General features: G+C 39.9%; 1 protein-coding gene across 4 annotated transcripts in view; it reads left to right on the forward strand.

Annotated features, from left to right (window-relative positions):
* Positions 1-14,203, forward strand: part of tnr (tenascin R (restrictin, janusin)) — a 211,824-nt gene that overhangs the window by 120,020 nt on the left and 77,601 nt on the right. For all 4 annotated transcript variants that reach the window (XM_086273408.1, XM_086273406.1, XM_086273409.1 and 1 more), the window contains exon 4: positions 10,538-10,661. In XM_086273408.1, the coding sequence (XP_086129534.1) occupies positions 10,548-10,661 (114 nt within the window). In that variant the 5' untranslated portion in view covers positions 10,538-10,547. The remainder of the gene's footprint in view (positions 1-10,537; positions 10,662-14,203) is intronic.

Raw genomic sequence — 14,203 nt, forward strand, 5'->3', positions numbered from 1 at the left:
GTTTTTGAAGTTTTTTTTTTGTCCATTTTTTTTGTTTTAGGTCATGCCTGAGTAAAAAGATAGTGAAAGGGAATTGAGTGAAAAGGGAGGGAAAGAGAGGCAGAGGAGTACAAATGCATGTCGGACTCAGGCAATGACAGGCTGTTTGATGTGTTTTGTGCAGGTCCCACATAGAAGAGTGATAAAATGTAAATGAGTGCTGCTTTCGAAAGAGAATATACACCTAGCATGCATAAAATACCCCTCAAAATACGGCATGGCAGCTTTTGGCTTGGTACATTTATGTTTTCTGCCCTTATGTATTTTCTTTTATTTAATAAATGATTATTTCTTTTCAAAAATGTGCAGTGGGCAGCCCTGAGATGGAAAATGAATTTGCTAAAAGCCATGTATTGTATCAGGGCAGAATAGAGGAGAAGTGGGTATTTGGCTGCAGCAGACAGTGAAAGAGAAAAAGAAGTCTTTTTCATTCTCCCGACTCACAGCTGACTGAACTCAAAAGGGCTTAAGCATTTTCCTTCACTCTAAATTTTTTAACTCTCCTCTCACACTCGTCCACCCGTCCATTCTGTCCATTTAGCTCAATCTGTCCCCTGTGCCCTCTTTCTGAATCTCTCTCGTGTTCTCTTGTGTCTATGCAGCATTTATTTATTTATTTTTTATCTGGTTTCTCCTCACCGACTCTGTGCTTGTGTTTTTCTTCCACTGTTTATCTGCCTGATTTTTTCTTTTTTTTGTCATTATGAATGTTCTCTTTTTATCTCTGTTTCAGGATTTATCTTTTGTTGCAGTTTGTCTCATTTTCTGTCAAACTGTGCAAATTTGTCTCATTTGTGAGACAAACTATTTTTCTACCAGCACTGAACAAGTGAGAGAAGACAATTCAACGTTTGAATATAAGCTAAACACAAAAGGAGTCTAGATGGGGTACATACACTCACGGCCAATTATCCAATCACATGGCAGCAACTCATTTGAGGCGAGTAGGCATGGTCAGAATGACCTGCTGGATTTAAATATGAGCAGCAGAACAGGGAAGAAAGCTCATTCCACTAATTTCCAACATAGCATGGTTCAAAGTCACTTAAACCATCACTAGGGTTTACAGAGAATGGATCCGAAAAAGAAAAATGTTGATGGAAGAGATCAGAGGAGATTGGTCAGATTACTTTGAGCTGATAGGAAGGCAACAGGAACTCAAATAACCACTCGTTATTCCCAAGGTATGCAGAAGAGTATCTCTGAATGGACCACATATCGATCCTGAAGCAGATAGACCACAACAGCAGAAGACTACCCTGAGTCCTAGGAACTCAAACAATGTTGTCTGGTGTGTTAATTCTCATCTATCGACATTAGTTGAATTTAATCATTCAGGTGTACACTCTAAATTATGACAAAAGCTGGCAATAGTGGAACACGCCCATCCTTAATTCATGTAGCACACCTCACAGACTGGCACCTCAAATGCTAAATGTTCGTCTCGCTCTTCTATGTCTTTTTTTCTGAGTAAAGTCTTGCTGGGATTTCTGCTTGGCCTATTGTTGTTGTACTGGCCATGTGTTTGGCTGAAAGTTATTAATTAGCAGAAACAAATTAGTGAAAGACTGAAAGACACAGATTAAAGAAACTTCTTTCAGATGAACAACCACTGTGCAGCAGTTCTTTCTTCACTGCATGTTATCACAGTTCTTCCTGTGAACATTTGTTTACACGTTCCTTGATAAATGGATCACTGTGTGCAGTGTGGAGCACACAGTCATCAGTGGCCTGAGGTTGTATTATTTGCTGTAGAATTGAATCCATTTCTTGGTCCCATCTTTGCTCTGAAACAGCCCTGAAATGGGGGAAAGACTGGTTGCAGGAACAGAGCCCAATGGTCCTGAAAGACAAGGCAATTTGGCCAGAGTGATGGGAATAATGAGAAAAGCATCGTGATGTTGCCTGAGTCCAATTTAGAAGGTAGGGAAGCAGGGAGACTGAGAGAGAGAGACACTGGGAGAAAGAAGCAGATGCGAGGATGGAGAAGGAATAAAGGAATGCGAGCGATGGGAGAGAGAGAAAATGAGCGATCACCCACGCAAGAAAGCATGGTATTGGTTTTATGTTCATGTTGAGGTGGCTGCACATTAACCTGTGCAAATGGAAGTTGTGGCTTTACTTCCATAGGGTTAGCCAGGAGGGGATAACAGGGGTTCTTCCAGAAAAAGAGAGTAAGAAATAAATGATGGCAGAGGAGAGAAATGTCAGTTTTTCCATCTCTACAGCATGTGGCTTTCAGTCTGAAAATCAGCATCTCCGGACGAATGGAATTACTTCACAGTGCGGAAGAAATGACTTTCAGGGATAAAGAAAATCCTCAGAGAAAGAGAGAAAATGAAATCCCTGTTAGTGAGATAAAAGAAGATGGTGAAAGTGACAACTGGAGATAATAAAAAATGAGAGAAGCAAAAAAGAGGAGATGGACCGGGATAGAGCAAAGGTGATTTTTCTGAATGAGGTGAATAAAATCATGGGGGGGAGAAAAGTCGGGGGGAAAAAACGTTGTCGCCTTCATCCTCTCCTCACCGACTCCATGTTGTAATGTAGCGGTGTGTTACTGAAGAGCACCGGCAACATTTCAGCAGATGGATGTGTTGTGCCCCCTGATAGCAGTTCAGGCCTGAGTCTAGCATCCAGTCTGCTGCACCTTAAAGCAGAGGAGGGCTTGATCACAGTGTCTCTCTACGCCGATGTGTCTCTGTGTCTTATAAGCTAGGGAGGCCCCAGAGATCACCAGGGCTGGATTACAGAAGGCGATTGCTTCATAAACACTTTCACTGTCCTCCTCTGGACAGCTGTAAAGGGATAGTGACAGTCAACTGCTCCCAGGGCTGATTTATCTGTTCTCGTGAAGCCCCGGAGGCTTCCACAGACGAAGGAGACCACATGCACAGATTGAGACATACAGGGCAGACAGCAAACACTTATTCAGGAGGCAACAGTCTAAAAAGCCCCGTGGCCATGGAACGAGAGCGGCAGACACACACACACACACACACACACACACACACACACGCACCCACACATGCAGAGTTAATGAAGCTTTCCAGTACGCATCCCTTCCATAATCCAACAGGGATGTTAATCTCCTGTGGGTCCCTAACTGCTAAAACACACAGATACACACACCTACACACACATTTTTTTTTTTCTGAGAGACTCTATGATCGTGAGGGGAGTGTGGGAAGTGAGGCATTCAGTGGCTGCTTCCCGTTTCATGGTGCAGCTGGCTGGATGAGAGAGGCTTGTTCAGCTGCGTGCTCCTTCTCTTCAACTTTCTTTTTCATATCTCTTGAACCGTCTTCTGTTGGTTCTCATGTTTTGTTTTATTTCATTATTACATCCCTGTAATCATTTTACTTTCACTCCTGTCTGTAATTACATCTTGTTATTTTTGTAGCATGCTATTTCTTTCTGTGCACACTCTACCCCCCTTTTCCCTTGTGTTCCTATAGTTTCTAATACTTCATCTTCTTCAAATCTTTCACTTTTCCCCCTAAAATAATAACTGGTATAAATTATGAAAAAAGTGGGTTCATGCAGAACCTTACAAGGCGCTCAAGTGTAAATGCAGGTGGTGCAACATGTTTTAAGAGAAAACCCACGGGAGCGAGAACGCCACGAGTCGTTGTAAATTTTGCTATCCGCTCAGTAAAGAGCTGCAAGCACAACACTCGCACAATTCATGGCTCGGTTCACTCATCCGCGGTGAGGGAATCATAATGGATGAGGCAGGGAGTAGCGCTTACAGCGGCTGTTGATACTGTTGCGCTAATAACAACCTGTTGTGTTTTTTGTTGCTCACATAGAAAGACAGGTTTTCACACCTCCAGTGTAAACTAAGAATAAGCTGTACAGCACTGCAGGACTCTGTGTGAGTCTGTTGACATCAAAGTTCAATATTAAGCACAATATGTTTTTAAAAAAAATATCTGCAGTTTGAATGACAAAACAACAGCAATAATAATCCTTGGGAAAAGTACAGCCGAGTGTTTGCAACTACCTACTGCAACTACCCAAATATAGCAACAGCTCATTCTTAAGCTACTGTACTGGCTTGGGCGATGTGTTGTTTCACTATCATTTGTACAAAACTGTTTATTTGAAATCCATGTGTAATAAATGGATATGAATCTGTGGGTCGAAATAGTCATCAGAAAAATATGTTTTCTATTCCTGTTAACAAAAGTAATATTTGCTATGAAAAACTAGACTGTCTTTCAGTTCTAAGTTTTTACATGTCAGGGCATGATAAAGAACTTCAGATGAACAATAAGACGCGACATATAACAATATATCATTATTATTAACAGAAACTAAAGAGAAGTCAAGAGTTAGCATGTAAAAAAAAAAAAAACTAGGCACAGCCCAGCTTCTATGAGAACCAAGGAAAAATGTTTTGTTCAGTTCAACTTTTTTTGTGATTTCCTTCCTGTTTGGAGTCAGAAAAGAGGCCACCCAAACACATGAGATATCATTGGAGAGGTCAGGATGCTCACTGTTGAGCACATCAGGACTTAGTAGGGTAGCTCAAATAAGTAAAAAGATATAGAACAAATACGAATGTCTATTAAAGAGGGCATCCAAGTGACTTCTTAAGTCTCAGCTGACTGCAGGTTTTCCCAAACTTTCAAACTGCACATTTACATAATGACTGAAACTAGCACCACTAGCGAACAATGAGCTGTGTTCGCCAGCGATGCTAGTTTCGGCCCCTTAGATACGAGGTTTTCTCCTGGCAACACAGTTCAGTCTTTTTCTAATTATGCTGTCATAACATTAGATTTTCAGTGTATTGCTTTTACTTTCGCAGAAAGGACGTACTCATGTTTTTTTCACACACTGCTTCTGCATTTTGGCACAGTTCTTAATAACATGCTATGTTTTTTTTATCATGTTATTTTTATCATGTCCTCATGTGTAAAACAATAGGAAACAATAGGCTTTGGTTTTATAGCAACTCATATCTCATCGAAAAAATTTTTTATTAAGTATTCCCAGGTTTGTTATTTAACCAGTGTGAAATACAGTCTGAAATACAGGTGAATGGATAAAAAGCAAAAAAAAAAAAAAAAGCTGCCTCATAGATGAAAGAAAGTCCCAGCTTTCTTAGTCAGATAAAAACTTTTCTGACACATTACACTGTGTGAGAGTCACGACACAGTCACATCAGGATCTAGTTCAAAAAAACAAAACAAAGGGTCTTCTTTCTCCTACCGTCAGTGGCTATGCTATTACACAAACATGCTTGTTAACTTGGTCTGCAAGCTCCTCTAAAGGATGAATAATATAACGGCACCTGAATATATTATACGTTCAGTGTGGCTGGGTCAACAGGTTCAATTAATGCTTGAATAAGAGCCAAAATCAGCAAGAGGTGTGATCTAAGCAGAGCCATTGGAATAAATGCCAGTGAACATCATGTGGTGCAGCAGTTTTTCTTTTTTAAAAATAAAAAGTACTGAGAGAGGTCTAAGGAAAACAGCAAGGAGAGACACAGAAAAGCAAAATAAAGCTCCCTTATACATCTCAGGATGGTTCAGTTTCCATTGTCTGCTCTGTCGCATATGGCAAAACCAGAAAAAAAAGAGAAATATCCTCATACAGAAACATAATGTATGTTCAGATTTGAAAGGATCACCTTTAAAACCTGGGGAATACACAAAAGAGGTTAAGTAAGATTTTAAGTAAGAATGTGATCAGAAGCATGAGCATTACCTAATCAAGGCACCAAGCAGCATTGACACCCTTACACTGTGATTGAGTGACTTGCTGTCTTCAAACACAAATTGCAGTAGCCCCAACGGAAAACACTGCAGTAAACTTCCTTTATTGTAGTCGAAACTTATGAGTGATGAGTTACAAAAATAGGTTTAGTTAATTAACCATGCCTCAGTGGTTCGTAATGAAAACAGTTCTGTATATTGTAAATATTGTAGAAACTTGTGTGACAAATCGAGTTCTATAGCACAGATTGTAAACGTTTGAGCTAATATCAGAGAAAGAGAGAGAGATCCTTTGTTAGCTCACTTGAGAGTATGTGGATATTCTCTGATTTTACTTTGGCTTCTCCGAGTCTGTTGGAGCAGCTGGTGATCTTCCCAGGACATCTTATTAGATCCAAAATGCTATTTTTAGTGAAAAGGGTAGAGGTTGGGTTCAGAAGATGAAGACTTCTACTGACAAGGCCAAGTGTTGTATCACTTTGTGGAAATCTGGCTAGAGGTGCTAAATTGATTATCACATCACTCAAGCGAACATTAAGCCTGCAATATTTTCTGCACTGCCTATTTAGCCAGGGTAGCAACTTGGATATGCTGGAGCCTGTTGAAGATGATATTGGATAAGAGGCTAAGAACAGGCATTCACATTTCCATATATCTATCCATCCATCCATCCATCCAGTAGGTATTGGGGTGGGGGGTAGGGTCGGGGGTGGGGGGGTATGTATCGTTAGTATTGCAATTTTTTGCATGGCAATATTGTATTGATACAGGATCATCAACTATAAGGGCTCATCACATCTAGTAGAAGGCAATCTTTCTGCAACTAGTTGCACTCTGACTTGGACTGACTGCGGCCACTCTCAAAGAGATTTTCGAAGGTTGGTAAATGATCGCTGCCTAGTTTATAAATGCTGAATGAGTCTTTATCAATGAGTGTAACTCCAGGGGATTTGACTCGATTGACTGTAACTATTTACCAGTGTTAATTGCTGTATTACCAGAAACAGCTTGTCCCTGATTCAAACATAGGCTGGTAACAAACAGTGTCAAATGACAACATTTATGGCAGGTTTTAGTGGCAGTGATGGTTGCTTTACACAACTCAAAAAAAGAAAAACAACTGAAGTGTAACACTAACAAATATAATTTTAAGGATATAATTAGCAGTTGGAAAAAAATTGTAGTATATATTGTTACAGTACTCAGCATATCACAAAATGTTAAAAATGGTAGATTCCCACAGCTATCCGTCCATTTTCATTTTAACACTTCATCACAGGGCTAACACAGAGAGACAGACAACCACACACTCTCACATCTGTACTGTTGGCCAATTTAGAATCAGCATTTAAATTAACAATCCTGTCTTTGGTCTGTGGGAGGAAACCAAAGCAAATGGGGAAGTATCATGCTGGCTCATGGACAACATACAGATTGCACCTGTAAGGCCCCAACACCTTCTTGCTGTGAGGTGAAAGTGTTATGCACTGCTCCAACTGTACCACCCACTGGCAGCCATTTATCATGCAAATACAAATAGATGCTATACATAGCACATGTTACAGTTTCAATCAAATGCTAAAACATCACAAGCAGGAGCTGTGCGGTGGAATGCAATCAAAAGACTGACGTATTTAATGTCAAAAAATGCAAAGAATATTTCAGTATTGCATTGCTTGAGTAAAATACTTAATATGTTTTTTGAAGGTGGGATATTTTGTCATGTACTGCTGGTAACAGCTGGTCTGGAGACTGTGAGATACACTTAACTCTGTATAATAATTTAATGATTCCGCTTTACAGTATTCATTAATCCTTTGTAAACATCATCTACATCATCTACATATTGATATGTGTCATAGTTTGATTATTATGTCTTAAAACCAAGATACAGTTTTGCCATTTACCAGCTCCAGCTTCAATATCTACTAAATATGATTAAAGGACTGTTTCTAAATAATGGGATAAGTATCTCAGTGTAATTACACTATGCATTTTTAGATTCCGTTCTCTTTTTATGTTGACTCGGTTGCTCATAAACCCCATTGTGGATGAAAGGGAGAGATATTGTCAAGGATTCAAACATTCACCTCAGAGAGAAGTTTAATCTAACAGAGATGAAAAAAGTTAGAAAGACGAGATCAAAGCAACTTTTTTTTAACATCAAACTCATAAGCTTGCTGGCTTTTGTGATTCATTTTATAGCGCTAGATATTTTGTAGCGGCCTCCTTTGTGTAGGCTGATTTTACCTTTTCCTTTGTGACATTGCATAAAGTGCCCTGATGGTTTTTATTATAATTGGAACAGGCAGTTTCATTTCAGCCTCGCAGGGGGTGAACTCACCCAATTTCACTGAAGAAAATCACCAGGTAATACATGATGTGACAGCATTGTTTCAGAGCTTCCTCAAAGCCATAAAATTTATATTCTCCTAGATGAACGAAATAGTTAGCGGTAAGGAAATGGCTTTGATCTTACATGCACATGCGCTCATATTTTCCTGTGAAGCTGAAGAAATATTTTTTAAACTTCCACTTTAGGCTTCTATTATACAGAAGAATTAAAAACACTTTATATTTGACATAAAGTGTGTTTTTATGAAAATATACACATTTGTCAAACATTTTTTGAAGTACTTGTGCATACGGGGGCTTTCTGTGAGTGCATTGTGGATTTGAAAGCATGTGTATCATTGCTGGGTGGCTTTGTGTTTGCTTCTCTAAGTGCATATGTTCTCTCTCCTGGAAAAAAGTGAGTAAATTAAGCCTGTTTTACTGCCTAAAGCATGTCGATTCTCTTCAGTGTGAATGAGTGGGTCTGTATTTAATTGAGCTTCCGTGAAAAACCTTGTCTGTGCGGTAATGCTCGTGGGCATCAGCTTGCACCATGACCCTGGAACAGAAGTATACTCTTGTGACTTTGAACCTCTTTCAAAGTTTTATTACTGCCAGCGTAAAAATATATATATGGGTTTGCTATTTGCCTTGAAGGATGAAACTCTGAATGCACACCCCAGACCTCTACCTTATTTGTTTATAGTAAGAGAAATGAAAATTTTTGTGATACTTCTGTGTCATTGTCCTTCTGTGTCATTGAACAGTCTGATATGTTGACACAAGTCATGCTGTTTATATTATAACATCGTGGTAAAGGTTGATCACGAGAGCTGCTTCCTGTCTTCCCTTTCTTAGGAACTGAATGAAATCCCTACATATGTAATGCCATTTGTCATTTTTTAAGAATGCGTCCGCCGTCCACTGAAGCTCGCCAATGGCATCCATCTTTGGCTAATGGCTGTGAACAAGACAGTTCCAGTTGGCTTTGTTCATCTCACTTTGTCATCATCTTCATGCTCATCGTTTCTGTGCTGAATTCACCAGTTAAATGGCTCCAGTCTTGTCGAGCAGTAGCTCCATGCTTGAAGGGAGGTTTCAAAGTACAAAAAAGTTCCATCTCTTCACCATAAAGTGAAGAGCGCTGGTTGGAAGTCAATTTCTGCAAGGCCAAAGTCATTTTTAAAAGTGCTAGAAGCACAGTGTGGAGCGAGGCGTGCTGGAAATGGTAACATATGACCAACCATTCTCCTCCTATGGAACCGTTTTGATAAACTGTGTGCGCTGTCGTGCTTTGTGTGAGTGTAGATCTTCACCACACATATAGAAAATCCCTTGCACATCTACTCAGGGTTTTTTGTCTCTGTCACAAAATGAAGGATGTGCTCAGGTAGATATGTGACTGTGTGACTAATCTTCAGTATAGAAGCAAATAGTCCGAGACACTGCGTATGCATTAATTCCAGAAAAAAAATCATTTTCTCTGAATGAGACAACTTTAAAGATGCTTGGCTCAAACGCACTGGGGGTCTCTGTGTTTTTCATTTATGTGCAAATACACTCATGTTTCAACATTTCCACCCTAAATGATCAAAAAAAAGAAGAAAAAAAGGCCTGAGCCAGTTAGGTGCGATAAGAACATTTCCATCTGTCTCTCACAAAAGGAGCCAGCTGAGAGCAATAGCCTGCTTCACCAACATGAGATTGTATTGTTGTGATAAAAGGTTTTTTGAATGCAGACAACACAGACTCGTTTTTAACTCCTTCCTTTCGCCCCCACTAACCACATATGTCTGTTAAAACTTAGGGGTAATGTGCGAATATCTACGGTCGAGCATAAAATGAAAATGTGTTATTATTGTGACAAAACTAGCAGCTTTAAAATTGTGTTATTATTGTGACTAAACTAGCAGCTTTAAAATTAAACTTCAGTCCTGTCATGTCCCTGCTGATATCTGACAGTTTGCTTCGAGCATCTGCATCAGCTGTGCGGCTTTTATTCCAGTAGTTTCCCGTTCTCCCTCTTCTGCTCAACGGAGAGGGGATTACAGCAGCATCACTCAGACCGTGTCTCTGCTGAAATCCATCTATCAACCCTCTCCCTGAGCAATATTTCTGTATTGCTCCCAAGTGGGAAGATCAAATATTTGGTATTGCACAGTGAAATCCATTCAAAGGTTCTTAGCTGACTCCATAATCCCCGGAAGAGTTTCTTTTTCTCTATAAAGCCAATTATTTCACATCAGATCAAAGGCATTTATTTATCATTTACAGCGGATAAGCTGAAGGTACTACAACTACCCATTCGCTCACGTACAGCAGACAGAGAGATGCACAGACACAGGAGTAATTCCATACTTTTCTTTTCCTGAAACCTAATTTTTAATGATTCCCTGCTTCACTTCTTTCTCTTCTACTTCTTTGCTCCTTCGCAGTTTCCAGTGGATGGTACTGTTCACTCGGGCTGTCTCCGGCATGCCGATGGCACGACAGCATCACCAGGCCAGTGTGCCCACAACAAGCTGGATCCTGGTTTTGGCTCTGTTTCTCACTCTACAGGTGAATTAAAAAAAATATTCCTGTTGGTTTCTTTATTTGTTCTGTTTTCTGTTTTTTTTTTTCTTTTTTCTTTTAATGAGTAGCACTGTTTTTTCACATTCATTGTTTATTTCCACTGAACTATTATTGGCAGTAATGTTAATCACTTGATTCTGGGCACAAATCCACTGAAATCCTGCCCTGGCCAGTTTGAATATCGAGAAGAAATAATGAGTTCGACTGCTTGCATTTCAGTTTGTTCCAGTTTCTTCTAGAAAGTAGACTGTTTCAGTTATTAAACTCAAAGTTTCACAGTTGACTGTCTTAGTTAATGTTGTGTTTGTCGAGCTTTCTGCTCCTGCGTTACACTTGTGCAGTTTTCTGTAATAAGTGAAAGAGGTAGAAAGAGTGCGACAAAAGCAAGCTCCTCTTTTTCTTTTTTCCTTGACAGTGACAGCTGTCCCTGACATCTGCAGCTAGCTACCTAATTAAGCTAATGTTCTCTCCACCAGTTAGTAACTGACATCTTTTTTCCTTTCTCAGATTTCTTTTTAAAGAAAACGCTTTTTTGTATTTATTTGAGAGCTACAAACACAATACAGTGTTCAAGGATGAGGCTAAACCTGTATGGTCAAGTAAAAAGTAGGCATACTCGACAACATTTGACAACCTCCCCTGTACTCTCAATGAGTTTTCACAGTTCACTATATGTCAAAAAAGATATGGTTTGACAACTATTGCTAGGGATGATGCAATGATCGGGGACCATTCTTAATTTCGTTGGTCTCATGACAATGACAATAAAGTTTTTGAGTTTGATTCTGATTCTGAAATCAACCCTCCTCAAGAGTTCAATAATTTAGGCAGTTATGTTTATACATGTTTTTTTTTTCTCCAGCACACATACACACACAGAATCCCATCTGAGAGAAAGAGGGAGAGAAGAGAAAAGAGTTTTTCTAGAGATGAAGTTTTTAGCCGGAGTTTCAGATCTAACAGATTTATACAACTTATTTACACACACAGGTAATTTATAATCTATATACACACGGGCCCGCATAGACGTCATATGCCAGAAGAGGTTACACCTAACTTTTTGACTAATTTAAAAGCACCTATAGCCCAGGCCTAGCCTTGCTGGTCAATTACACGTTTCAAGTACGCCGCCTTGAAAACGGTCACATTACTAAATTCTACTTAATTTATAACCGTTTCCCGCAGCTGGAAAGGAGCTCCACCTCTGGCGCTAGTATCAAACCCACGCCTTCAGCTTTACTTAAAACTCTCAGACCAACGACGTTGTGTGGTCCCGGCCGAGTCCAACCCTGTCGATCAAAAAATGCAGTATAAGACAATCACCCATTGATTGTCTAGCCTTTTTGACGGGAGTCCGAATCCCCGCGGAAGGCCAACTCCGGGCTAAAACCTAACCACGCGTCCGCGATTAGGGGTCAGTGCCACCTGCTGGACAACTGCATTCTTAGAGAGCCTAGCTCTCAGTCCTAAACGAATTTACTTGTTTTAAAAGCCTCACTGTTGGACCCCTGCCATCCAGTTTCATTTATCTGAAGCCCGAGACCCAGTCTCTGCTAATCGATTGGATCAAATACCCTACACTAACCAGGTGACTGCTGGCATCCAGCCACCCACATCGGTTTCCACACACCTTAAACCGTGTTATTTTAACCTCATATAACCTCTTAAACCTCTTAAAATTCGCTCCCACAATGAACAGCAATACATTTACTCAGTTCACTATTCCCTGCCTTTAACACTAATTACCCCAAAATCACCCCGGACAGAACAGAAGCCCCACTGAGTGAACCTTTAATTTAGCGCTCAATTTCCAATTCGGCACCTTTGGAGATCCATCAACAGGCGGTGCTTACCTCTCATATTTCGGGGCCCATCACTCAGTGTAGCTCCTGGCCGTCCGTCTGACACCACTAGACCGTCAGCCAGGCTCCATTAGTCTCCCCCCAAACCGGGTTTCGGCACCAGAAATGTCATGATTCGAGTTTTGAGGAGAAGACAAACGACTGGATGGTCTCAGTAGATGTCAGAATAGTGATTTTTATTATACATATGTACATATGGGGAAGATGAGCATCACAAGCCTTTTAGAGCCGATCTCCCCCGAACAAGCATCTCACAAGGCTTTTATTACAATGATGACGTCAAGTCACATGATAAGTATCAGTCAGTTCTCAGAACTCAGGAAGTTCCCCTCACTCCACAAGTTCTCCTTATAAGGCCTCCAGATGTTTCCACTCAGCCCAGCACTCAGAGAAAACCAGTGCGTGTGGTGTGTATATCTATTCGTGTCTATTGTGAAAGTATATCTATCAGAAAACTGTCCTCAGACGACCCTCCTATTCTTACTAAGTGTGTGTGTACACATGCATGTGTTATATAAGAGCGTGCATGTACTTTAAAGGCCTGTGTACGTGCAGAACTGAACATAGAACTAAGGCAGGGTCCAGCAGGACCCACAGGCTTCTGAGTGGTTACAGAACTGTGAAACAGCTTTAAGCAAATAACAACAATAGACTGATTAAAGTACTGATAATCTGTGTAGATTAATGTTAACATAGATATGGTTCAAAGATTATTCTGTCAACTGGTTCAACAATGGTAAATGATTAATGATTGATACTTCTGATTATAACTGTGATCATAAGAATACAAAATAAAATATCTCCTGGTCACACAACCATTAGAACAGATTGCTGGTTTTTCGAAGGGTAGCCCTAATAAGCTGTATAGGCAGAGATCACATTCACTAACTTAAAACAGAATAGAATAAAATAGAATTATGGGACAGGTATCGAAGGGGAAAAAACTTAAGACATGTTGCTATCATTCTTCAGTAAAGATGTAAGACATGTTCCAGTAATAGCTGTTTGATTTGTATTACCAAGATATGTTTTGTCAAACAGTTTGCTTTCTTTTAATTCTGTCCACTTGTTAGGTTTGACATCATTAGCTATGTCCGGGTACAAACCCTCCTTCAGTTCAGTAATAACCGAGATACTGAGGCACTGGGAAAGTGGTCCAAATTCTTTCAACTTCAATAAAATCATCAGTGTGGCTGTTCTGCCAGGTGTAACAATAAATTTTAACAGCATCGATGAAAAAGAGGATTTAGGAGTTTTAGTTAGCAGGACGTTAGCTTGCTAGTTTCAGTACAAAGATAATACACCATGTTCTGACCGTTGGTGTTCCTAAAAAGCTAAAATGTACAGCTCTTCTACAAGTTTGGATGTAAACAAAGACAAAAGACTAAATAGCAGGGTTAGTGGTTGGGCAAGTTTACATATAATGATAGCTAGTGGCTAGCTGCAGAGCTATCATTAGGCTAATATAAACACTATAGCGCAGGGAACGTAACATTTTACGAAGACAGCCTCAGTCAACGTATAGCTGACTTGGACTGGGGCTGATGTGCCACCACTTAACAAGCAGATAGATGAATACACTTTTCTGAGAAGTGTCTATGCTTTTGGCAAATGCACTCTGTGACTCTTAAATAATGGTCAAGTTGAAATAAACTATAGATAGAA

This window comes from Aulonocara sp. 'chitande type north' Nkhata Bay, linkage group LG18, assembly GCF_057382095.1.
Source record: "Aulonocara sp. 'chitande type north' Nkhata Bay isolate Kocher_YH1m ecotype deep benthic linkage group LG18, A_spYH_male_GT1.1, whole genome shotgun sequence".
NCBI lineage: Eukaryota > Metazoa > Chordata > Actinopteri > Cichliformes > Cichlidae > Aulonocara > Aulonocara sp. 'chitande type north' Nkhata Bay.